Below are 27,288 nucleotides of genomic sequence, written 5' to 3' on the forward strand. Positions count from 1 at the left end.
AATGTAAAAATTTTTAATGAACTATGGTATATTCTTTTCTTTTTTTATACTAATCTTGAAAATTCATTGTGTAGTTTACATTTGCAGCACATCTCAATTCTGACCAGCTACATGTCAAGGGCTCCATAACGACATGTGGCTGGTGGCTATTGTTTTGGACAGTGCAGTGATCCTACCCTAGTCTTTTCTCTCCCCTGCCATAGCTGTGCTCACTGGATTGCCCCACCAATACACAAGATGGCAACCAAATTATTGTCAAATGTAAATTTGATTGTGTCCCATCGATCTCAGGATAATGTCAGCCTCCTTGATCTGGCTTCTGAGGCTCTGCCTCTCTAGGTTTTTCTCCTCCCTTCCTCCAGTCCCCAAGGCCCCCACTCTCACACTGTATGAATTATTCACAGATCCTCAACACAGTAGTGCCTCTTACCTCTAAGCCTTTGCACACACAGTTCCCTCTGCTTAGAATGCCGTTGGTATGCTTCTTGGGCTACCCTTTCAGTCCACTTATTCGTTTGACAAAATTTATTGAGCACCTACTGTGTGACAGGCACTGTTCTGGATCCTGGAGCAGAGAACTACGTAACAAGGAAATATGCATAACAAGAAAAGATATAGTATGCTAGATGGTGAACAATAAGGCAGGATAAAAGGGAAAGGTGGTGCTGGAGGTTACTACTTTATACAGGGTGGTCAGGAAAGGCCTCTTGGAGAAGGTGACATTTGAGGAGAGACCTGTGTGAGGAAAGGAGCCAGGTGGCTGTCTGGGGAAAAGCATTCTAGGTAGAGGGAGCAGCCAGTGCTAAGGCCCTGAGGGGGGACCCTGACTGTATATTTGGGGCACATTCCAGTGTGGCTGGGGCAGAGTGAAAGAGGAAGTCGTATGAATTAAGATCAGAGAGAGCAAGAGGTGGGTGGCACATTGTGCAGGGCTGTGTTAAGAACTTGAGTTTTATCTTGAGTGAGGTGGGAGCCCTGATAGGGTGCTGAGTGGAGGAGGGACAGGAGCTGAACTGGGTTTTAACTGGATCCTTCTGGTTGCTGTGATGACAGTAGATGGTGGGCTGAGGGAAGGAGCAGAGAGACTAGTGATTGTGTTGTCTGGACCGGGGTGGTTGCCATGGACGTGGAAAGAAGGGGCCAAATTCAGGATATGTTGAAGGTGGATCACATACAGAGTATGAAAGAGCAGAGTCAAGGATTACTCTAAGACTTTGGCCTGAACTTAGGATATGAATGATGCCTCTTTCAGGAAACCCTTCTGGGAACCCACAGCTCCCAGGGCCTTGCCCTTATGAGGCCTGTCATGGCCTGTCTCCCTCTGGCCTGGTACTCCCCAGGGTGCGGTAGGATTTGCTTACTGTCAGGCTTCAAGAGTATTTGATAAGTGAATGGGAGGCAGAGGCAGGCTGAGCTGGTGTTACTCCTGGCCTCAGCTGTGGGAGGTCGGTCTCTACCCCTCTCACTTGTGTTTTACCATCTGCACAAGGCAGTGGATGTTCTAGCTTTTACCCAATGTCTTCACCAGGAGAGGGCACCGCTAGTTGGCTCACAAGAGTCCTCCCTCCAGCCCCTTGCGCCCCCCACCCCACCCCAACCGGGCCTCCTCTCCGGCTCTCTGCCCAATTCATCCTTCCCAGTAGCATCGAATTGGCCCACATGGCTCGGCTGAGTCAGCCTTACCCATTCACGTGGAGGGGGGGCCTTGGGACACGACCCACCTCCTCCCTGCCCAGAGCTCTGCACAGCCGAAGGTGGTGCAACTGATCCCCGCATCGGAGGGCGTGGCTGTGGCCCAGGGGGCGGGTCTGGGGTTGCAGCTTCCCCATCTGCCACTCCTGAGGTGTCATAGGGAAGAGTCAAGTCAGGCAGGAAGGCCTGGGGCTGATAGCACTGGCAGGAAGGAATGCAACTCGGGTGAGTGTGAGCAAGTGGGGCCCAGGGACGAGTCACGCCCCGCCCCTTCCCGTCATGAAGGTGTGGCCAGGCCTTTCCCACAGCCCTCTTCCCCTGCCCAGCCCGTGGCCTCGGCACAGTCCACACACAGCTCGCCTTGCAACTGACAAGCCTCGGGACCACAGGTAATGGGACATGGGGCAGGCTGAGTGAGGGGTTAAACTTTTTAAGAGAATCGGCTCTTCAACAGGTCTGACGCTTTGTGGTTCCTAGGTGGACCTGGATTTGAATCCCAGCTTTTTGTCTTCCCAGCTGAGTAAGCACCTCAGTCTCCATCTCTGGAAAAATCAGGGAAAGATGACAAATATTCACCCCCTGGGGTTGTTTTGTGGCTTCAGCCAGGCATAGCAGGTGGCCAACTCCCGATTCTGTCACTAACTTGCTGTGGGACCTTCAGAAAATCTCTTGACCTCTCTGAACCTCAGTTTCCCCATTTGTGAAATGAAGGGTCCGACGAGATCTCTGAAGCCTTCTCCCACTCTGCGCTTGTGGGGAGGGGAGTTTTGAAGGGTGAGGATGTGTCCCCTCAAACCTCCCAGCCTCTGTACTTTGACCAGCAAGTGAAGGCAGGCACCCTCCTGTCCTTCCCTTGGAAGTCGCCCTGGACCCTGAACCAGGCCTGTTACATGTGGGAGGACAGGCCAGTTGTCTCCTCTGTTTCAGGCTCAAAGGCACCTTTGGGCCAAAAATGTTGAACTGAGAGAGCTGGGCCTTGGGGGAAGGTACCCTGCTGCCTGTCAGAGGCTCATCCAGGTGGCATGGCCTGTAGGGGAGATCCCCCTTTCCCCACCTCCCAGTCTAAGCACCGCCCTGTCTGCCAACCCCTGGCTGTCATCCTAAATCAGGGGAGCCACCTCTGCTCGGAGCTTCCTAGCCCCTCTCCACAGAGGCGGCCTTTGGGTCTTGAGCCCATTCATTTTCCTTTTAAGGGGGACAAGAAAGATTATATATGGTCATGTGCCTATTATTTTATTCTATTTTGTTTACAAACTGCCAGAAAATTTGAGTCAGGAGTTTGTGTTAGAGGAGTTGTATTGAGTGAGGTGTAGGGTGTCCTGTTTGGGGTCCAAAATAAGCAGATCTATAAATAATAAAGGAGATTCCTTTCTAGCTCTGAAATTCCTAGAATTCGGACTAGTGTAGCCCTCTAAAACACTGCACCCCGCAACCCTTGAAAAGACACTATACTGACTATGTTCCAGGGCCCATGATGGGCTTTGCTCTGCCAGAGCCCCTATTTTACTATCATAACAATCCCATGTGGGAAGTCCTCTTTTAAAAAAAATAATTTATTAAATTTATTGGGGTGATATTAGTTAGTAAAATTATACAAGTTTTCAGTGTACATTTCTATAATATGTCATCTATATATTGCATTGTGTGTTCACCACCCAGACTCTGTTCTCCTTCCATCTGAGATAGCATTCATATGCCATAAAATTTACCCCTTTAAAGTGTACAATTCCATGGTTTTTCGTATATTCACAGAATAGTGTAACCATCATTACTATCTAATTTAGAAAATTTTTATCATCCCAAAATAAACCTTGTACCCCTTAGCAGTCATTCCCCATTTTCCCTTCCCCTGGCAAACACTAATCTGCTTTCTGTCTCTATGGATTTGCTTATTCTAGATATTTCATATAAATGGAATCATATAATAGATGATCTTTTCTGACTGGCTTCTTTCACTGAACATAATGTTTTCAATGCTTATACATGTTGTAGCATGTGTCAGCACTTCTTCCTCTTTATGGCTGAATAATATCGTATCGTATTGTATTGTATGATTATATCACATTTTGTTTATCCATTCCTCAGTTGATAGATACTTGGGTTGTTCCCACCTTTTGGCTATTATGAATAATGCTTCTGTGAATATTCATGTATAAGTCCTTGTGTGGACATAAGTTTTCAATTCTCTTGCGTGTTCTAGGAGTGGGGTTGCTGGGTCATATGATAAGTCTACATTTAACATTTCAAGGAACCATCAAACTGTTTTCCAAAGTGGCTGTACCATTTTACAATCCCACCAACTATGTGTGAAGGCTCCAATTTTCCGCATCATCACCAACATTTGTTGTTGTCTGTATTTCTTATTTTAGTCATCCTAAGTGGGTGTGAAGTAGTATCTATTGTCGTTGTGATTTGCATTTCCCCAATAACTAGTGATGTTGAACATCTTTCCATGTACTATTGGCCATTCATATATCTTCTTCCAAAAAGTGTCTATCCAAATCCTTTGGCTCTTTTAAAATTCGGTTATTTTTCATTTTATTGTTGAGCTGTAGGCATGCCCGTTTTCCCAGGGAAGAATTCTGAGGCTCCGAAAGTGGATGTTACTTTCCTGAGGTCCTCACAGTCATGATGGGTAGAGGTGGGCACTGAATTCAGGTCTGTCTGACATTCAAGAGCTAACAAGCTCTTTCTCTGCACAAAAAACCATTCTGGTTTTTGTTGTTGCCAATTGCAAGTGTGCATATGAGAGAGAGAAAGAGAGATAGAGAGAGAGAGAGAGAGGGAGGGAGAACAGGAGGACAGAGAAACTCAGATGAGAGGATAAGAAAGAGGAGACTGGACTGGCTGTTTAAATAGTCACATACCTAGGAGAGTCAGAGCCAGGGAAAACCTTTTAAGAGTTTTTTTGTTTCTTCCCATTAATTTTCAAACATTTTGGGGGCCTCAGAAAAGTTTATTGGGGGACACACTCCTGCCTAGTTTTTCTTGGTCCCTAAGTCTGGAGCAGTGGTTGTCACACTTTTTGACTGTGCACCCTTCTCCAGAAAAATGCTTTAGGCACCCCCCAACATAGACATATTTATAGATTTATTATATACACATTATAGACAAGTACTGTGACCATTAGCTCATGTCTCAAGGCCCAGTACGCATCTGAGTGAATTTCCTTATCAGTGATTGTGGATGGAAGTCCACTCTTCAAGTAGTTTTCTTATTATTTCAGTAGGCAAGTGTGTGTGTGTGAGATCCCATTCACTGTTGTTTTCAACATGGTAACGAGGCTAATGAAGAACTTGAACTAGCAGCAGGGGCGGATATATGTCTCCCATATTTCCTGCTGCTTGCTTGTATTTTCTAGATTAGAGTTATTTCTATCTGTGGTTCCTTTGCAGGAACTCTTTGAAGCCACTTGCCTGTCCACGCTATGGACCTGATTCAATGAAAGCAGTATTGTTTGATTCTCAAATCCACCCAAGCCAGCACCAGTACACCACAATATGTTGCAATAGGCTGAAGGTAGAAATTGGAAAATGTGGCTACAGCTGACCTGTCTGTATTGTTGGGCTCCCCACTGGCTTCTGGGCACCCCACTTAGTGGACATGACATTTGTTGTCTGACATATGGCCAAAGGTGCACTTCAGAATTGAATTATATACTATTAACCAAAAAGGTTAAGTAGAAATAGGTGAACTAACATTTTCCTCCTGCACTTTAGAGATTATTATTTGAGAGACTAATAGGTTCTGAGCTAAGGACATCTAAGCCAACCCCTGCCATACCTCAGCTTGCCACCTCTCATGGTAGGGTGCTCATGACCACCCCAAATAGCTGTCACTTTAAGAAAATTCTTTAATATATTGAGCTGGCCTCTGTCCTGGTGGCTCCCCAAGGTCCTGACCCCGCGCTGTGTGTTTACAGCCCCACGTGTCCCCTGCCCTGGAGGGGTCCTGTAGCGACTCGGGGGGAGTGACCAGGTCTGTCCCTGCACTGCTCATCCCTAGGCGGAGCATGCTTCTCCACCAAGCCCTTCTCTTGGATGTGGTCTCTGTACCCCACATCCTCTGGATTCTCTTAGTTTGTGTAAACCCTATTCTGTGCAGGACCCAGGACTGAACCCAGGATGAGGGATGGTGGGATGTGGGTCACCTTCCTTACTGTAGACTCTGTGCTTCTATTAATATGACCTAAGGCTGTGTTAGCTTTGCTTTATAGCTCTATCACCTTGTTGGCTTCTATTGCACTTTAACAAACATTGATTGGGTACCTGCTATGTACTAGACACTGAGTTAGATATTTGTGCTGACGTTTACTTACTTTTCAGAGTGTCTTTCAATAATCCTAGGTCTTTCTGTATGAACAGCCTCCAGGCTGGGCCCACCCATCCTCTTTCTGCACAAACTTGATTTTGTCCCTTTGCACCGTCTCATTTCAGCCTAGGTGTCACCCTGTACTCCTCAGGGGCAACCCCAGGCCCTGGCTACATCCTTGGGTATGCTGTGGTGACAAGGTTCACCCAGATTCAACCCATACTGCCCAGCCAGCTGACTACACCCAGATTCCGTCTAGTCTGTAGTCAGCTGGCTGGGCAGTACGGGTTGTTATCCCACCGTCAAACTGTCTGGACAGACTTGGGACAAAAAGGCAGAGGAGGTGGAAACTGTGGTGTCTTCCTTCTGTCCCTCATGCTTGAACTCAGCCTCAGATCGGAGTTCATACTCAGACTCCTTGCTGTGTGGCCTTGGGCAAGTCTCTTTCTCTTTCTTGGGCTCAGTTTTGATCTCCTGGCTGCAACTCTGTGGAATTCTAGCTTGGGGAAAGGGAGAGACCGCCAAACCCAGGAAGCTGGTGTGGTGAGAGGGGGTAAGGTGAGCCTGGAGCAGGAAGGAGGAGGGTGCTAAAGAAGGAGAAGGGGTGTGAACAAGCACAAGATCTTCTAAAGGGAAGAGGGAGATGCTGAAGAAACTTTGCCCGCCTCACGTTATTTCTCCAAGCTCTTAAATTCAACACTTTATGACTTCTTTTTATGAAGCAACTTTGTATAAGCCAGGGGCTAGAATATCACAGAAAGTAAGAAAACACGGTTCCTATTTCCAGGGAGCTCAGAATTTAAGTGCTTTTGACCTGAATCCTCACAGCAGCCTGGCAAGATAGTGACACTATTTTACAGACAAAGAAACTGAGACTCAGAGAGGTGAAGCGATATGCCGAAAGTCACAGAGCTGGGAGGTAAAGTGATGAAGCACGGCTTGAAGTGGGCTCTGTCAGGCCGCATGGCTGGAGCAACTTAATCAAGATACTTCTCAGTACAGCATCCTGGCTCAGAGCATAATTTTACTACATACTTTCCTATCCACGACCCCATATGAGCACCAATGTGGCCAGGAGCTGAAACAAGAGGACAGACTCTTCAGGGTTCTGTCTCAGGGCAGACCAGTGCCAGGGTTGATTTAGGCTTTTGTATCCCACATGTCATAAGTCTGATTCCTGCGATGGAGAGACTGATGGTCTAAACAGAATTTTCATATCAGAGGAACATGGGGAGGGGGTGCAATCAGTTTGGGGATGCCTGCCCTGGAGCTGCATCTGCCTGACAAGGATATGTTTGAAATTAGAGTGCATGATTGTCTGGGGGGCGTAGGAAGCTGGAGAAGATTATTGAGGGCTCTAACTTGATCCCGGGGTGTAATTGCCAGAAACAGCAAGTGCCTACCCTGTTACCTCTGTTCCCCTCCCAGCTGCTGTTTCTGCTTCCAATATCTCCCACCCCATTTCCTGACCTGGGTTTGTTGAACTGAGCTGGCCCTGCGTTCATGGCCCCTAGGAACGTTCCTCACAGTCCACCTGCAGGAAAAGTTCACCATTATTAGCCTGGCATTCAAGGCCCAGGATTATGTCCCCAACTTCACGGGGCTCCTACCCTTTCAACGGCCCACTGCCATCCACCCTCTCCACTAAAACTTTATTCCACTCTGCTTTTTGCCACCTGTTGAAATCCAACTCAATCTTAGTTGCCTCAGCCTCCTCCTCCAGCATGGGATTCCTGGGAAAGATAAGCGGCCCTGAATCAAGAGACAGGGTTCTGGAGCCAGTCTTTCCCCTGAGTTGCTACATGATCTTAGGCAAATTCCTCTGTTTCCAGGCCTCAGTTTCCCCATCTGTAAAATAGGACAATAATCCTCACCCTGCTTCCTTCCTAGATAATATGAGGATCAAGTAAGCTGTTTGGGGAAAGCGCTATGAGGCTATGATGGCTCAATGTCTCTTCATATCCCTCCCACCCTGGGCCCAGGCCCATGTGACAGCAGGAGCTTAGGAAATCTGGGCTGAACTGAAGGGGGAATCCAGTTTAGCAAGATCTGTGGGTACAGAGGCCCTGGCCCCACCAGTGACTCAGCAAGGCTGGGTTTTTTGGAGAAAAGTGCTAGAAAGTCAGGCATTCCATTTCCTAGTAGGATCAGCTTCAGGGGTGGGGCCCTCTGACAGAGGAGGCCCGAGAGGCCTCTAACCAGGGCTGGGGAATGGGGGTTCTCTATTGAGGCAGGGGTCAGACTTGAGTCCAATCTGTAACCTGGGAGACGTTGGACAAGTCACTTCGTCTATAAAACTGAACTACAGTTTTATCCCATGTAAATTAAGACTTGTTATGAATGAAATAAGATCGCAGGGAACGTGCCATGTTCCTTTTCCTCTTCCTGCTTTCCTCTTTCTGTCAACTCCCCATGGTCCATCTTGGCTCAAAGTCACAGGCGCTGAACTTGAGCCTTTAGAAGCCCCTCCCAGCAGTGCTCTGCTGGCGCCTGAGGTTCCACCACTGGAGTGTTATCCTTTGTGTTAAGCCTTGCCTTTCGCAGTGATCCTTGAGTTTAACATTCTTGAAGTTCTATTTATCCTTTCTCATAGCAGGAATATGGGTGGAGGAAGGATGGGGCAAGGACACTGAAAGGTGAAACAGGGCTGCTGCAGGTGCTACCGTTTCCCCTCTCCTGATGATCAGTGTGCTGAAGAACTGCCTGAGGAAGTGCCCTTGATTATGAGGACACTTGCTCAGGGCTCCACCAGCCGCTAAACATAAGCCAAGTCAGCATCATTTGCATAACATTCCCATGACTGTTTGTGGCTTCGTTCCTGGTACAAATGACGAGCCTCGGAAGAGGTGTCAGCATCACTCCATCCCTGAGTGTGGACTGAGCAAGTACCCTTGCTCAACCACTTACTAGCTCTGTGGCCCTGGACAAGTTTCTTAGCCTCTCTGTGCCTCTGTGTTCTTACCTATAAAATGGGCACAACCACAGTGCGGCCTCATTGGGTTGTGGTAAGGAATACATGAGTTAGTAGGTGTAATGTACTTAGATCATTGCCTGGCGGAGAGTAAGCACTTATTTGTTATTGTCACCACCATCATCATCATCATCATTTTTGCTTTCTGCCAGGTCCTGGGCAGGGTTCGGGTAGCACATAGATGAACCAGCCTCAATCCCTAACCCTGGCTGGGTTCATAATCTCGTGGAGGAGACATGCCCTGCGTGTGTCAGACCTCTGCTGAGTCCTGGGCACAGATCTGAAGATGAATAGGAACAGTGGCCCCTGGAGTTATGCAACAAGGCACCCTACCTTGAAGAAAAAGAGTCTGGTACAAGGTCCAGGAGAGCAATGTGCCAGGGGACAGGGTGGGGGTGTTCTCTGGGCCAGCGTCTCCTCAATCTCATTCTTCTTTAAAACTGCTTCTTGTCAACTGTTTCCCAGGTGGGCCGCAGCCCCTCGCCTGTGTGCCTTTGCGCATTGTTCCCTCTGGCCCTTCCAGCCTCACCCCCAGCATCTCCTCCGTCAGGAACGTTCCCTGACTGACCCTGGTCTGATTAGGCCCCTGGCATCCCAGAGCCCCCTGGTCCACTTTGAAATCCCTTGAGGACAAGGTTGTTCACCGTGGTGTCCCCATGCTAGCACACAGTGGGTGCTCAGTCAATGCAGGGGTGTAAGAGAGGGAATGGGCATTAGTGAGAATTGTGTTCAGCTAACAAAGGCCAAAAATCCTGACTGCAGAGGCTTAAACAAAATGAGGTTTATTTTTCTCAAATAACAAGAAAGCAAGCAGTTGTTGGCAAGGTCTCAGCAGCTCAACATCATCTCGGCATTTGTTTTGGCTTTTCCTCGAGGTGGCCACTCTGGCTCCTGCTATCACGGTCACGTTGGAGGAAGGAAGGAGAGGCAAGACACAGCACCAGCTCTGTGGGCCTCTTTTGTCAGGAGAAGCAAAACCACTCCTGAACCCCAGCTGACTTCTGCTCACTTTTTATTAGCCAAAACTGGGGCACACGGCCACACCCAGCCACAACAAAGCCTGGGAAAACAAGTATCTAACTGGAGCTGGAAAAACAAAATTGCAGTTCTGTTAGCAAGGAAGAAGTCCAGGGTGGTGGGGGGAGGAGGGTTTATGGAGGGGTCAGGAGGAAGGGTTTGGGGAGGCAACTGGCACAGGGCTTCATGAAGGAGGTGTTATTTGAGCTGTGCCTAGAAGGTCAGATACAATTTTGGCAATAGGAAAAAACGGTCTAGGTGGAATTCTGGAGGCCTGAAAATGCTGTGTAACCAGGGACTGCCAAGTGGCCGAGACAGCTAGAGCAGGAAAAAGATAAGACCAGCTTGGTGAACTTTTGGTGTTTGGCATCAGCCAGAGGCTCTCTTTCCCCCAGATGACTCTAAATCTCTTCCTCCACGCCATCTGAAATTCCACCATTAGAGATCATCTCAGCCAATGAACACATACTGGACACCTGCTGTGTACAGAGTCCTTTTCAAAATATAGATATGCCCTAGAGGCCTATGATTGTCAGTCATTCATAGCTGAATATTAGTTTTATTAGCTAGTGACTTCCTAAGCTTAGCTGAACTCTACCTTGAGAAATGGGAATTTTTATTCTAGAAAGGAGGTAATAGAACCTAGGGGCCTTGGAGATAGGGGATGAGTGGCAGGGTGGGGGCTGGACACCAAATGTCTGAGGGTAATAGGAGGCCTGTAGAAGAGGGAACTCACATTTTCTGAGCCCTCTAAGGGCAGGCACTGGTCATCTCTCCTCTCTAAAGCTCGGCCATCGCCAGTTCACAACTGAGGTAGGTAACTAGAGCTTAGAGAAAGGGACAGCCCTGCCCAAGGTCATCCCTTGCACAGGTGACAGAAGTGGAGTTGGACCCTGGTCAGTCTGACCCCAAAGCACATGTTCTTGCCACTACACAAATACTGTCTCCCACTCCCACCCCTGTGTCATAATAATGGTCATCATTTCAGCTGGCATTTATTTATTCAATACTTGCTCTGTACCAAGCATTGTTCTAAGTGCTTCAGGTGTTTTCACCCATGCCATTCTCACAACAATACTATGAGGTAAGCACTGTTATTGTCCCCGTTTTACAGATGAGGAATCTGAGGCATGGCAAGAGGTTCAGTAACACGCCCAGCTCCCACAGCTGGAAGTGTCAAATAGGATTCAAACCGAGCTGGTCCGGCTCCGCGACACAGGGAAAGATATTGCCTTGCCAAGGTTTTGTGGTGGATGAAGAGTAGATTCTCTACTAAAAAAAAACAAACAACTGGAACTCAGAGATACAGAGAGCAGACAGGTGGTGATAGCCAGAGGTGGGCATCGGGGGTGGGCAAAATGGATGAAGTGGTCAAAAGGTACTAACTTCTAGTTACAAAATAAATAAGTCCTGGGGATGTAATGTCCAGTATGGTGAATATCGTTAATAATACTGTATTGTGTATTTGAAAGTTGCTAAGAGAGTAGCTCTTGAAAGTTCTCATCATAAGAAAAAAAGATGTTTTGAAACTATGTATGGTGATGGATGTTAACTCGACTTATTGTGGTGATCCTTTTGCAATGTATATAAATATCGAATCACTATGCTGCACATCTGAAACTAATATAATGTTATATGCCAATTATATCTCAATTAAAAAATATTTTAAACACACACACACACACACACACACACACACACACACACACACACACGAATTTATTATCTTACAACAGTTCTGAGGATCGAAGTCCAAAATCAGGACTGAGCTCCCTCCAATGCCTCTAGAAGAGAATCTGTTTCCTTCTTCATCTTCTAGAGCTGCATTCCTTGCATTCTTTGGCTCCTGGTCTTTTCCTCCACCTTCAAAGCGAGCAGGGTAGCATCTTAGTTCAATCATATTGCCTATTCTTCTGTCTGTCAAAAAAAAATTTTGTTTTAATAAATTAAACATTTTTTTAAAGAGTCGATTGTCTAGATCACTCAAGTGGGAATGATTTTTGTCCCCAGGGGACACTCAGCATTTCATTCCAGGGGAGCTTGACTCCGTGGTGGCCTTTGAGCAGTTTTGTGCTACAGACCAACATTTTGGAGTGCATTAAATAGAATATGGGTTCTGGAGTAACAACTTGTACAAGTCACTTCATCTCTTTGAGTGTCAGTTTCCTCCTCTGTAAAATGGGAATAATAAAACTTTCAGGGTTATTGTAAGTCTCAAAAACAAAAAAAAAAAAAAAAAAAACAAAAACAAATGAGACAATCTTTTGGGAAGTTTAATTGTCTAGAAATTACAATTCAAATGTGAGGAGTAATTAATCCCATTTCCTACCTGACCGTTTGTGATCAGGCTTACGTGAATTATACAAATAACCCTTTGTAATACCATTAAGTACTATACTTATATCAGGAAGCATGTTACATTTTTCAGTAATGAAAAATAATTGATTATTTTATCATAACAAAAGCAATACTGTTAAAAATTTAGAAAATGCAAAATAAAAATAAGAAACTATAACTACCCATAATACCACCACCCAGAGCGATCCACTATTTATATTTTGATATAGCTCCAACAACTATTAATTGATGTCACGTTTGTTTATTTGGACCCCCACCTATGCCTTCTAACTCCCCAACAAGATTATTTTGAAGCAAGTCCCAGACATCATATAATTTTATCATAAATAGTTTAGTATTTAGCTCTAAAATTAAGGATACTTAAAGTAAACATAACCTCAATTTAAGTATCACACCTAAAAAAACTTATTCTGGTGGAAGACGTCCATAATGTGGGGAGCTATGCATGTTTGGGTGTAGGAGGTATACGGGAAATCTCTGTACCTTCCACTCCATTTTGCTGTGTACCTGAAACAGCTCCAAAAATTAAAGTCTATTTTTAAAAAATAAATAAGTTCTTAATATTGTTAAAGGATGATCATTATTCAAATTTCCCTAGTTGTGTATTTCTTTTATGTAAATTTTTCCTCTTATACTTTTAAGAATTGGGTGTTTTTCCTTTTTTATTTATGTGCCAAGGTCTTTATATATTAAAGCTATTAAGTAAGGTGATACCGATTACTTACCATTGTTATCCCTCCAGGGAAGGCCATGGAGACTTCAGGATTCTCCTCCCAGACTCAAGACCACAGTCGAGTCCACGGAGAAACAGAAGATCTACACAGTATGTTGGCCTTCTCTGACCCTCTGGGCAAAGCCACATGGGAAGTGGAGTCCAGCAGTGGGGAGATCCTGCTTAGCTCGTGCGGTACAATGGCTCAAGTGACAGTTGGAACCTCTAGAAAAGTAGTGATTTTACGTGCTCACACACATATGTATGTATGTGCTTGGTCCAGGCTGTTCCCCCAGCACTTTCCAGCTATGGAGACCCTCAGTTGCTCCCCAAATCTCCAAGATGCTCTGGGGGCTTGGGCTGGCACTAAGGAGGGTCCCCAGAAGGGAAAGGTTCTGCATGGCTCTAGAATGTGGAATAGGAAGGGTTAGGGCTTGATCAGATCCCACCTGCCCTGTAATTTACAGAGAATCCAAGATTGGCAACTACTCACAGTCTAGTGGTCTCTGAGCAGGACAAGGTCCTTAGAAGCCCCTCTCTGGGCTCCATATTCAGGGAAATTTTTGTCTTGCAACTTCCTAGAGCCCCTGGGGCCTCTGACAGCCCTGAACGTCTGCCCCTTCCATTGGCCCTAAGGGTTTGGGAAGAGCATCCCAGAAAAACCAGCCCCTTCTGACTCCCCAAGTCCAGGTAGACCGCTGGGGAGGCCTTGGTGGTCTCTGGGGTGGGAAGGGTGGGAAACACTCATCCTTGCCTATGTGTGCCTCCCAGATGGAGAGACGGATTTCCACAAGCAAGACAGGGAGGCGGGACTTTCTTCTCAAGACCAACATGAGAAAGACAAGTCTTCTTCCTCCTCCTCTTCTTCTTCCTCCTCCTCTTCTTCCTCTTCTTCCTCCTCTTCCTCAGGTACAGCAAAGATTTAAAATATATACATATATATATATATTCTTATACAATCATTTAAGAAAAGCGTGTATATGGGAAAACCATCCCCCATACTTTCCCACCTTGACGCCTCAGTTCTGTTTTCCCACAGTCCCTTCCAGAGCCTGCCAATCTGTACAACATGGCTTGTACACAGCTATAACTGATCGTATAGGTAATTTTGTCCTCAGTTTAAATTTTGTTTTTGCTGTCTTCTTCCATACATTTTGCCATGTTATTCTGTAAGATCTTTGCAGCTGTTCTTCATGCCTCTCGAATAACCCCTCAAGTGGCTGCATCCCATGTAAAGTAACAGTGGTTTCCTAAGACACTTGTGCGGGAATCAGTGCCTCTGTCCATTCAAACGGGCTGCCTGGCTTCAAATGCTTTCTTTGCCACCAACTAGCGGTGTGTCCTTGGGTAAATTGTTTAACCTTGTATGCCTTGGGGTCCTCTCTAAGATGGGGATGATAACAAAAAGTTAGTACCTCATAGGATCCTTGGGAGGATAACATTCTTTACACATGTAAAGTCTTAGCACCCAGCACATAGTAAAAAACTTAAAAAAAGACCTGTTATTGTTAAGCTCTGTCCCTGGCCCCCCCACCCCACCAGTTTATTACACTCAGGAGCATCCTTGCTCAAAAGCTTTTGCTTTTTGAATTGTTCATACAGATCATGTCCTAAGTATCCTTTTCCCAAAAGTACTTTAGTGGGTTTAGAGGGATTAGTGTCTCTAACTGGGTCTTGATTATAGATTGCCACATTAGTCTCACTTTTATTCATTTGACTCAAAATATAAGGCTGAATTTATAGCAGCAGCAGCAGTAATGCCATAGAATTGGGTGTTTTTCCCTAAATGCCATAGCTAGCATTTATTGAGCGCTTACTGTGTGCCAGCTACTATCTTGAGCACTGTAATAACCCAGTTAATTCTCGTAGCAACTCATTGAGGAAGGTACTATTATTACTCTATTTTACAGGTGAGGAAACTGAGGCACTGAGAGGCTAACTGACCTGCTGTATGAGGGCTCAATAACTAACCTAGGATTCCCTGGAGTTCTTTCTGGGACTGGGGAACCTAAGAGTTGGCTCTGGTTTACTCCTTCACATCAAGACCTCCTGAACTATGAGCATTTTACATAGTGGGCCAGGGCCTGAGATTTTATTTGATGAAAGCAATCTCAGGCTAAATTTTTTAAAAAATGCTTGTAAAGCCCTGGCGCTGTGGCCTCATGTCCTCATGTTGCAAATAATGAGACTGAGGCTCAAAGGCACAAAACCCATGCTAGGGAGATTAGTTAGTGGCTCCAATGGCTTTGTATGTAGCTAGTATCCAAATGGGACTAGAAAGGAAGCCACCATCCTTATTAAAAAGTATACAAACACATCCCCTATGAGGTTTAGCTCCCGAAGAAGGGCTTCCAGGTGTAGGGGAACTCTTGCAGGGGTCCCTTTTTTTCTCCTCCCTGGTGAGAGGGAACATTGTCTTTTGATTCTAGTTGACCCTTAGGGGGCGCTGTTCCCCAACAAATTTTCTCCCCAAAGTGGGGCCATAAGCCACTTCCCTCCTGTCTCCACAGCACACATAGGACTGGCTGTAGTGAGTGGGCCTAAACTCTTAAGAGAAAGCAACAGGAAAATAAACGCAGAAGCAGAGACAGACTGATATTCAGGATCCTGGCGTCAGATCCACAATGGCTGGCCTGATGCTAGAACTCAGACCGTGCCCATTCTTCAGGCTCAGATAGTGACCACAGGATCCCAAGCCTGGGTGCCTCACTGCAGCCCCCAACCTTCCCCTACATGCAGGACCCTAACTTACAGTCTGTCATCCAGCACTGCTTTCCCTGCATCTTTTTGTTCTTAATATATCCTGTTATTTTTTTAATTAAAACTTTTTTGTTGTGAAAGATTACACATAGGCACATTGTAGAAAATGTGGAACCTGTAAAGAAGTAGAAAGGAGAGCAAATAAATCATCTTTTGCCCTGTCAGCCAGAGATAACCACTAAACACATAGTAGTGTATTTCCTTACATTTATTCAATAAATGTTTGCTGAGTATTAGGCTCTGGAATGGATACTGGGGATACTAGCACAAATTGTGATTCCTGCCAGGGTGAATTTTTAAAATAATTGCATTGGAGAGCACATACAAAAATTGTCCTCATTTTACACAGCATATAAGTCTATATAATACCTTTTATAAAAAATTATATATTATGAAAAATTATATATTATGAACATATCATAGAGAAAGCTAAAATAATGTTCATTGCATATTGATACAGGTTGTCTCTGGCTAATAGAATTTGGAGTAAATTTCGCTTCCGTTACTTTCTGTATTGTTTGATTTTTTTTTGGTGAAATTCAATGAAAAAGTCTTTTTTTTTGGCATGAATCCATATTTGTAAAATATGGAAAAGAAGAAAATAGAAGCCACCCCAAATCCTATCTCCTGAGATAAATTCCACTGTTATTATCTTGCTGTACTTCCTGATAACTCTTTCTCTGTATCTAGCTGAGATCACATATACACTGATTTTTAAGCACAATTAACCTGGTTTCCTGGAATTTTAAAATTTATTCATGGGGCAGGAGGTCTCCAAACATGTGGAGGGATATCAGCCTTGCTAGCGCCATCTTGGTCATCTTGAGGAAATGGAGTCCTCCAGACCCAGGGCCAGAAACTCCTAGGCCGGAATTCCTGGAACGCTGACTGGTCCAAGGGTACAAACGATGCAGTCGTTCTTTAAGTCTTGATCAGGACCCTGCTCCAGGCTGGACACCCTTGGGAGAGTGAGAGCCCAGGCCTTGTCCTTTGGCTCGAGATGGAGAGACAAGCGCCACAACCACTGACTGTCACACCCACTATGTCAAGCAGATAGTAGGTGCTATAGAAACCCCAGAGGAGGGAAGGCAAGATGAGTGAGGTGAAGCAGTTGGAAAAGCCTTTCTACAGGAGATAGGACATCAGCTTACCCTTCAGGATAAGGGATACAGATGGGAAGAGCATTCCAGGTGGGGGACAGCATGAGCAAACACAGAGTCAGCATGGCTTTGTGGAGATACCGAGATGACAGCCCAGCATGAGGTGGGAGGGAAACCACCTCAATAATATACCTCCTACAATTTGTCTTATCATGAAGAAAGCCTTAGGAAAGCAGCAACAGGAATATTAAGTGATTTGTCCAAGGTCACACAGGAAGTTTGTAGTAGATCTCCTATTCCCCAACCCCCTAAGTAGACCTCTTCCCACCCCTCCCCACCACATAAACAAAATTCTGAGAATGAACACCAGTATGAACATATTCCAGGCTCGTTCCAGGCTGAGATTCTCCTATAGCTTGTGTTCGTTCCCTGCAGAAAGCAGCGATGAGGACCAGAACCCCAGAGAAACCAGAAAACGCCGGCAGAGCCAGGGGGCTGGACACCACCACAGGGGCAGCTCACCCGGTAGGCAATAGGCCTTACCATTTCTCCTTTGCCCACTAGGCTCACTGTTGAGTTTCTCAATGGGACTAAGAATGTCTGTGTGAAGATGTTCCTTGCAGTGTTGTTTATAGTAGGGCAACAGTGGGAAACAGCCCTAATGTCCGACAACAGTAAAATAGATCAATGATGCTACACCCTGTTCTGGTTAGAGCTCTGTTCTTTGAATCTCTCTGAAGTGAAAAAGAAAGATATCAAATCATGTAACTGTCTGATCTCATACACATTATGTAAAAATTCACACATATATGGCTATAAACAAGACTGGAAGGAAAAACATCCAAATGTTGCTAGTGGTTATCTCTGAATAGTTAAATTATGGGTGGATTTTCTCTTTTTTGAACTATCCTGTAGTATAAATATGTTACAATGAGCATGTTTTATTTTTATAATCAGAATATTTTTGCAAAAACAAGACAAACAAACAAAAGAAAAATTTCAGCCCAAATGGATCATAGGAAAAATAGCATAGGGGAAAGAGCCTGAATTAATGCCTAGTACAGATAGTGACACATGTGAGGGGTTTAATAAATGCTACCCTTAAAGTTGGAGTTGAGCTCTGGGTTCTATTTCTGGAGAGAAAAATGATTAGGATTGAAGGCTTTGGCGGCACACCTGGGTTTGAACCCGGGAGTTGACCTTCAGGGAATAATTGAACTTTGTGAGCTTCAGTTTCCTTATCTGTAAAATGGGGAAGGGAGATGTACTAATACTTTCTTCATAGGATTTCCATGAGGATCAAATGAAATATTAAATATATATATTACTTCATAGTGTTGGCACGTATTAAGTACTCAATAAATGGCAACTATTGTTACTGACTTTGAATCAAGTCCTCAGGCCCCTGATTCTTTCTTAGTACACTGAACATGGTCTTTTTTGGGCATGCTGGGGGTGGGGGGAATCCGACAGAATAAAGGGAAGCACTCGTAAGACTGTCTTGCCTCTTCAAGACCGCCCAGCTCACCCCCAGCACAAGAACTGTGTGACTTTTTAAGGCTTAGGGAGGTGAGAGATGGAAGCTGCCTTGGAGTACTGTGCCGGTGGAGAGCTGACTAATGGGGTTTGTTTCCACCCAGGTGCTGAGCATGGGCAGCCTGACATTTTGAAAAATGAGCTTCAACTCTATGGAGGTAACTGTTTGTCCAGTGCTTTGGAAAAAACAAGAATTAGACAAAGGGCATGAGGGCCTAAGGGTTTGTTGGGCAGAAATGAGATCATAAGTGTATTCCATGAGCTAAGAAGTCATGGGAAAATATAGGAGATGTGGCAAGGAGAGTGCTTACAACATTGGCAGATAGGAATGAGGGCAAGCATTTTGCACCATGGTGAGTCTGTCCTGGGTTCTCCTCTGAACCGTAACTTTGATTTGCAGGGTGACTTTGACCAGTCACCCAACGTTTCTGGGCCTCATCTTCCCAACCAGCAAAATGGGACTTGATCAATACCCACCCTCTTGGAATACTGTGCTGTTTAAGCCTGTAACAGAAAATTAAGGATCTGACTCTGTAAAACGCATATTATGGAATAATTGTATCCAAGCATCGTGATTTTTGTACCATGGAGATCTAAACATTATGGTCCTTTGCTTCGTAGCACTCTGATGAAATGGGGAAATTTGCAGGAATAAACCCAGTTTCCCAAAAAGCCTGACCAATGCACATGGCCAGATAAGAAAACCTGTTTAACTTTGCTTAATCGAATATTTCCATAATCTACTTTGTCTCCTAACTTCTGATCATAAACTGAGAAAAACAACAGGAAACACACGTGTGTATACTTCGGAAGAAATGTAAATGAAATATTTTGATGTTGTGCATCAAGAAATGACCAGTAGCTGCCTCTGGCTGATAGCATCACGAGTAATCTTTATTTTGTTTTATTTGCTTATCTGCATTTTCTGATTGTCTCTCTTTCTCTCTCTCTTTTTATTTTTACAAAAATGAGTATTACTTTGTTTAGAAAAATGCTTTTAATGACTTAAGTATGAAAGAAAGCTTTCACTGGGTGTAAAATGTTTATATATATTTAAATATATTTTTCTCATCATAAACGTAATTTATATTTACTGTAGAAAATGTAGATATTTCTAATATATGGTGATAGAAAGAGAACTGACTCTGGGTGGTGAACACATAATGTGAGGTATAGATAATGTATTACACAATTGTACACCTGAAATCTATGTAACTTGACTAACAATTGTCACCGCAATAATCTTTAATTTAAAAAAAAAAGAAAGAAAAAAAGAAAATGTAGATATTGTCATACATTTGTGAATTACTTTCTCCCCTACCCCACTCCCAAGGCACTGGAGGTGCTTAGTGAATTACACAGCTGGAGTCTCATTTCAGGCCATTCTTGGAATATGCTCCGTACCTCAGTACTGGTCACTCTTTGGTCACTAGTCACTTCCTATTTGCATATTAGCTCTAAAGGCAGTTGAATGTGCTAAATGTTTGTTGTCATGTGCTGAGTGTCCCGGGGCTGACCTAAGGAACAGGAAGTGTACAGGAGTGGGGGCTCCTGGTGGTGGGGGCTGGTTACAAGGTGTCCTGCTTGCCCTTGAGGGGAAGGAGTTGACAGGCTAGAAAAGAGGTCACCAGGAACTAGAATAGACACGAAGAACCAGAAGGTAAATGGGACAGGGGGCCACCCCAGACCAGATTACTGGGAATTCTGCAGCTCAGAGCAGGTTTATAGGGCTCAACTCACTCAGACCAGGGCCTTGACACTCAGTGTGGGGGGCTGGGGGGGCTCCCATGTACAACACATCTTGGCTCCCAGGAGCTCAGGGCCTGGTGGGGCTGGGGCTAGGTGTCATCACCTAGATCTGGATATGCATGAACAGGCACAGGTTGCAAACTGCTGGCCTATGTATGTGCAGATGTGTTTTATCTGGCTCACAATGTGTTTTTAAAAACTATGACTCATATATTTCATCATTTCTACAACGCACACTTTTTCACATTTGGACATATCTGAAGTCAGGCTGCATCTTAAAACCACTGGTAACTTGCAATGATAATCGGCAGTGACTTTCCTTACATAGTAACATAAAATCATGTCACGTCTCACAAACTCTTTGATTCACTGGAATACAAGAGTTGCCACCTTTTTTTATAATCAAGAATTTTATGTAAAGACCTCGATTTCTGGCTTCCTGTGGGAAATTGGAAGACCTGTGACCCTGGGCAGGCATTCCTACAGCAGCTTTAGCGGCTGGTGGGTGGTGCCTGGCCCTGTAGATGGAGTAGGAACCCTCCAGCTTGCTCCAGTCACCGTTCAGCCTAACTCAGATCAAATGGAAACTCTCTGAGTGACATCCACCGTCCTCGCACTGTAATTTCCCCCCACCCCAGAGGATAATGGATCTGTGATCACCGATTTTCCTTCTGTGCAGGTGCCTCTGGGGAAGTGATGCTCTCTGGAGAATCAGGTGAGTGTCCAGTTCGGAAGAGGGGTTATCGGTGCTGGTGTCCAGTGACGTCTGGGCATTGTCTTTCCTCCAAGACTGCCAGCTGCTATCAGGGTTCGTGGCTGTGAGATACGGACTCCAAATCCACTTGGGTGTGGGGCTCTTGACCTGGGCTCAGCGAGCAGGCACGACTGGCTGCGGCATAAGGCAGGGAGCCCGTGGAAATTAGAAAGGAGGTTTGGGCAAGAGGCAAAGGGATCACAACCAGCAATGCAATGGATAGACAGAAAGAGCCCTTGGGGCCTGGAGAAGTTGATGGAGGGCATTTTCATAGGCCACCTATGGCCTCCCCCAGAGTGGAAGCAGCTGTTAAGGACCCAAGCTGGCCTGGGCACTAATGTTTAGTTTCTAATTTCAAGGACTCCGAAGGAGAGACTCAGACCTAGCAAGTGGTAAGTACACAAACTCCAAGAGGAGAGTGGGAGGAGGCCTGGATTCCAGGGGTGTGAGATGGGACCACAGCCAGCCTGGGAAGGTGGGTCCGAACAGTGGGGATGCCATCGCCAGCCAGTGTCACCATGATTCAGGAAAGGAATCTCCAAGCTCAGGGGAAATGGAACAGAATGCAGACTCAGGCGTGTGAAGGGAGGAGGGAGTCAGTGGGGGTTCTAAGGACAGCCACCCCCTCCTTCACAGCTGTGCCCTGACCAGTCCTGCTGGGAGTGCCCTCTGACCCAGGAAAAAGAACTCAGGAGAGCCATTCTCAGAGGCAGGGAAGAGAAAAACCCCACCTGCTGTCCCACATCAAAGTTAAACACTCGTCTGTCTCTTGTTCCTAAGGAGAAGTGGAAGCCTCTCAGTTAAGAAGACTGAATATAAAGAAAGATGGTAAGGAAATTGGTGTCTCAAAGCTGCTTTCACCTGTCAGGTCCAGATTTCTATGAGTCGAAAGTCAGCCGGTGGCCTAGAACAACAGTAATCATAACCCATCTCTGTCCTGTGCCCTGCAGTTTACAAACTTCTCAGCTTAGAATCACTTCGAGAAGGTTGTACAATGACTCCCATTTTGCAGATGTGGAAACTGAGACTCAAGGATGGGGAATGGTCTTACAGATAGCAAGTGGCACTACCTGGGCTTGAATCGTGGTTTTATCCTCTTTCTGCTATATGTGGAGTCACTAGAATGATAAATGCCCTCCAGGCCTTATGGCCTGGATGGGGAGCTGGAAATGGCCAGGTTGAGAAAGAGGTGAGGTTAGCTTAGATGAGACTCTAGAGGAGCGATGAGGCTCAGAGCGACCCCCTCCACTCCAGCCTGGAATCCATGGGGTCTTCGTGGAGGTGGGAAGGGAGACCATGATTTTTGATTAAACAAATGGCAGTTGTTCTAGAAACATTTTGAGTTGTTGCAAAAGCCCACCTTCAAAGAGCAGAGCCCTGAGTCTGAGCCCCTGGCTCTGCCTCTGTCCAGCTAGATGACCAGGACACACTATTCAACTTTCCTGGGCTAGAAAGTGAGCCTCATCAAACTAAAACTGAGACTCCCAAAGTGCAGATCATGTCCAAGTTGCTTCAGGACAAGGCATTATCCCCCAAAGTGAGAAGGTGAGTCCCCTTTCCGCTTTCTTAGAGCGTGGTCTCAGTTCGGAGCCCCCATGCTTTTAATGCCACCCTGACCTTTGTTCATTGATTGCCCTTCACACAGAGCAAGACTTTCCCTGTGAGCAGGCAGTGGGGCTGGCTAGAACTTCACCATCTTGCTTTGTATGTCTTGTGTTTATTTTTATTTTTTCTATATTCTTAGCAAAATCTGGCAATTGGGGCAAAGAACTACTGTTTTACAAAATAAAGTATTACCATTTACCTTATGCTTATTTTTGATGAAATAATAACTGTAGTTCTTATGAATGAAAAATACTGCTGTTTTGCTCTTTTCTTTAGAGGAGCAGAGCTTTACATTTGTTTAATTTTATAATAAGATGCCCCTGACTCTCTGAATGAAATTTAGGTGTTCAATTTTTTTTAGGTTGAGATATAATTGACATACATTATATTAGTTTCAAGTATACAACATAATGATCTGATATTTGTCTACACTGTGAACATAAGCCTAGTGAACATCCGTCACTATACATAGTTACAGAATTTTTTTTTCTTGTCATGAGAACTTTTCATTAAGACAGGTTTTCTATTAAGATCCTGGTTTTCCATTTACTTTTGTGACATAGTTTCCTTTTAATGTAAATCTATTTAAGGAAAAAAGAAATCTGTTTAAAGAAAACTCTTAAGTAAATATTAGTACAGATGGTCCTTGGATTAGCATGAGATGGTGAAAACGTAAGCAGTGGTACATTGAAAGGGCAAATACCATAAAGGTGGTGTGTGGAAATCAGAAAAATCAGACAAGAATGATCCTCTAGGTCCCTCCGGGCTCGAACGTGACCTTGGAGTCCTTATCCTGGCCTGATCTCTTTAGCCTCCAAATCTTCTAGTTCCCAAAGGCCCCTCTACTCATCTGGTTGAACCAACCCTTCACTTTACGCGGTCTGTGCGGTGGTCCCACCTCCTTCCCTTGTCTCAGGCTGTGCCTCCCAAGTAGCGCGCGCACACACACACACACACACACACACACACTCCCTTCTCTCTCCTTCAAGTCCTACTGCCTTGACTGTCTTTAAGGCCCAGCTCAAACTCTTATTCTTCCACGAAGCCAGCCATGATGACTCCTAAATGTTTATAGCTTAACAGCTGCATGAAATTCCACAGTATGGGTACATTATGAGGTGCTCACGATTGATCACTGGATAGGCATTTAGGTTGTTTCTGATATTTTTTCATTTTTCAAACTAAGCCATCTTACCCTTCCAGTCCTCTGTTTGATCTTGCATTTTGTTAACGTCCCCCAAATCTCTCAAACACTTGTATTTTCTAAATATTTACTTGTAAGAAAACTGAAACTAAGATTCACGGAGAACTTCTCTGTTAGGAACTCATTTTATATTTCTGAAAGTTTGGGTGAGGAAGAGGGGAGGAAAGGGTTCTGCATAATGTCCATATTTTCCTAAAGGGTAAACTGACTTCAGAGCCAAAATGTTTTAGAAATACTCATTTTAGTTTCTCACAGAACTACTGTCCTCACCTTTCACTCCTTTGCCTTGAAAATCCCTCGACAGCAGTGATATGCAGTATCACGCTGCTTTTACCATTTACAGAGTACTTTCCCGTCCAAGACCCCCATCCATCCTCTCAGTGGCATAAACGTTGTTTCTCCATTTATTGGTGAGAACACTGAGACTCAGAGGGGTCAGGACACTTGTCCAAAGTTTCACAGCACATCAGTGCCTGAACTGGACCAAACTAAGACATTCCAGGCAGCTTCAACAACCCACTCAGGAAGCCTGCCTCATTCCAGGGAACCATCCCGGAATTGTCTTCCCTTTGTTCTTTTCTTTCTTTCTTCTTAAAACCTTTCTTGGCATCTCTTTTAATCACAGCCCCTTGCCTGGGTCGAGGCCCTGTGTTCTCTCCCCTGATGACTCCCACAGTGCCTGACAGGGGGCCTCCCCCGTATGGGGGAGCCTCTTTCACAGAACTCCCCCTGCCGAATTCCTGCCCAAGACACGGGCCCTGTCTCTCAGCTCCTCTATCTCTGTTAACTATAATACATTCTGTTAATATAATAGCATTCCAAGCCTGCAATTCCATTTCCGGGCATTTGGCCCCCAGAAATACCTGCACATATGCACAGAGGTTCATGTGTAGTGATGTTTGGTGCAGCATTGGTGGTAACAGCAAATATCTGACACCAACAGGTTCATTGGCAGGGGACTAGTTAAATAAACTAGGGTAACTTTATGCCATAGAACACTATACAGCCATGAAAAAGAACAGAGCAGCTCTAAAGATACTCTGAGATGGAAAAATGTCCCCAATCTATCAATGAGAGGGAAAAATCAAATTATAGAGCAGCAGGTGTACAAATGGATCCTGCTTTTGTTTTTGTTATTATTATTTTTTTTTATTGGGCAACAGTGTGTTTTTCCAGGGCCCATCAGCTCCGAGTCATTGTTCTTTCAATCGAGTTGTGGAGGGCGCAGCTCAGCTCCAAGTCTAGTTGTCGTTTTCCATCTTAATCACAGGGGACACAGCCCACCATCCCATGCGGGACTTGAACTATCAACTTTCTTGTTGAGAGCTCCTGCTCTAACCAACTGAGCCATCCAGCCACTCCCCTGCTTTTGTTTTTAAAAATCTGGAAAGGTTTTGCCAATTATCACTTGATTTTAAGGAGTGGGATTAGGGAGAGAGAATGGGGCAATGTGAAACTTTTAAACTTGACACGTTTGCATTGTTTGCAATTGTGTGTAACATTCATTCCACAAAAAAAGTATACGGCACTTTTTTAGTTGCCGGGCAAAATCCCCACCCACACCATCCTCCTGAGGGGGACAGAGAATAAACACAGAAATGAAAATATAACCAGTTGAATGGTGATAAGTGTTGGAAAAATAATAAAGTGAGATAAAGGCTCGGAAGGGATGGGGCTTGGGGTGCTATTGTAGTTGGGCTGGTCAGAAGCAGCATCTCTGACATTTCAGCAGAGACGGGAATCCTTTTAGTAATTAAAAAAGAGGGAGAAAGAAGCAAACAGCAAATTCCCCACATCCTCTGCCTTTACAGATGAGTTTTTCCACTTCGTCCTCCTCTGCTTTGCCATTGGGGCCTTGCTGGTGTGTTATCACTATTATGCAGGTGAGTGGGGGGCTGTGGGAACAGGGGGTGGGGGGAGGGGTCCAGACCTGCAGGCTAACCAGTCTCTCTCCCTGGCTGCCCTTGCAGACTGGTTCATGTCCCTTGGGGTCGGCCTGCTCACCTTTGCCTCCCTAGAGACCGTCGGCATCTACTTTGGTTTGGGTAAGTCCCTCGCCCCAACTCTTGGAGGGCAGTGGCTGGATGGACTACAGATGCTTGCCAAGGACCAGAAAGCCACAACCTAAATACTTTTTAAAAATTTCTTTATGCTCATGTTTTCTTCCTAACCGCTCTGAAGGTCACTGTGAGGTTTCTGGCAAAACCCTGTGGAAAAAAATGGGCAGCTCCATAAAAATGCAACAAAAACAGCTGAAAGTGGCAAACAAACAGAATTAGGCAGATACCGAAAACAAGTTAGTTAATGGGGTTGGGTACTGCATTCGCCTTTTCCTGGCACTGTTATTGCTATTCGTGGCTGTTGTTTTTAATAATAACTCTAGCTCTATTATTTAAGCTTAGCCTGCTGCTTGAAATTCCACCATTAGAGCCTTGTTTATGTGAGTTAGGCCTTGGTCCAAGGGTGGGCGGGAGGATGTCTGAGCCCGGGTCCCTGAGGAGGCACACAGTTCAGTCACCTTTCTTTTTGTCTCTGAGCAGTGTACCGGATTCACAGCGTCCTGCAAGGCTTCATCCCCCTTTTCCAGAAGTTCAGGCTGATGGGTAACTTTTACATCCTTCCTATGTTCACTTTTTCTCTCCCCATAAGGGTCTTCTGTTGCCAACAGGCTTAGCCTATAGGAAAGAGCACAGGGCCTGGAGTTGGGGCCTGGGTTCAAGTCTTACCTCTTCCGATTTACCATCCCTGGGGGCCCTGGAGCCTCTTTTAGCCTCAGTTTCCTCAACTGAAAAATTAGTGTAATAATACCTAGTACACAACGGTGTTGTGAAAATCACGTGAGGAATGAATGCAGAAGTCCTTACGTGTGAAATCCTGTGAAGGGAGTCGGGTATTCTGTCATAGAATTTTACATTCCCCCAAACGCTATTTTCTCCATGATTTTATTTGCCTAATAGCAACTGAGGGTTAAGGTGGGCTTTACTTATCTTGCACTGATCTTATGAAACTGAGATTCAGAGAGGTGGAGTGACTTGCACAGGGTCACACAGCTAAAGTGGCTGGGCTGAACTAAAGGAGATCCTCTTTCATAACCAGCAGCTCTGTGCCTACTCAACTGAGAGGCCAGAGGGTTGTGTGTCTCTGTGCTGGGGATTTCTGTCTCCTTTAACTCACTTAATTCATAAAGGGGAAATTAGTTGCAATGGCTGTGGGTCATGGAGATTGTGGCTTCCGGGGTAACTCCATTATCTCAGCTATGAGGGGTATTTAGGCATCTGGGGTGATGGTGGGGATGAGGCCTGGCTGCCTTCAGAATCCCATGCCATCCTGTGGTCTTTCCTTTCCAGGGTTCAGGAAGACTGACTGAGGCCAGTGCCAGGCGGACAGCCAAGCTAGGCCCCAGTGTGACTACCACTACATCTTCTGAGCACAGAGCAATGTTCTGGAAGACACACAGGCAGGCCAGGCTCGGGCAATAAAGAGAGCACTTTTCCTTCTACGTGATCTGAACATTGGCGA

At 45.3% G+C, this 27,288-nt stretch overlaps 1 protein-coding gene across 3 annotated transcripts; it reads left to right on the forward strand.

The window, feature by feature from the left end:
• The first annotated feature begins 1,860 nt into the window (after positions 1-1,860).
• Positions 1,861-27,288, forward strand: TMEM40 (transmembrane protein 40). 3 transcript variants are annotated; one of them, XM_033131504.1, is made up of 12 exons: positions 1,867-2,081; positions 13,092-13,172; positions 13,833-13,970; positions 17,357-17,446; positions 18,562-18,615; positions 20,886-20,921; positions 21,320-21,352; positions 21,741-21,788; positions 25,581-25,652; positions 25,740-25,814; positions 26,310-26,372; positions 27,117-27,288. In XM_033131504.1, the coding sequence occupies exons 2-12, from the start codon at positions 13,100-13,102 to the stop codon at positions 27,134-27,136; spliced, it is 702 nt and encodes a 233-aa protein (XP_032987395.1). In that variant the 5' UTR covers positions 1,867-2,081; positions 13,092-13,099; the 3' UTR covers positions 27,137-27,288. The 3 variants fall into 3 exon arrangements, with proteins under 3 accessions (XP_032987397.1, XP_032987395.1, XP_032987396.1); XM_033131506.1 differs by lacking the exon at positions 13,833-13,970 and having other exon boundaries at positions 1,861-2,081; XM_033131505.1 differs by lacking the exon at positions 17,357-17,446.

Source organism: Rhinolophus ferrumequinum, chromosome 17 (assembly GCF_004115265.2).
Source record: "Rhinolophus ferrumequinum isolate MPI-CBG mRhiFer1 chromosome 17, mRhiFer1_v1.p, whole genome shotgun sequence".
In the NCBI taxonomy this organism is placed as follows: domain Eukaryota; kingdom Metazoa; phylum Chordata; class Mammalia; order Chiroptera; family Rhinolophidae; genus Rhinolophus; species Rhinolophus ferrumequinum.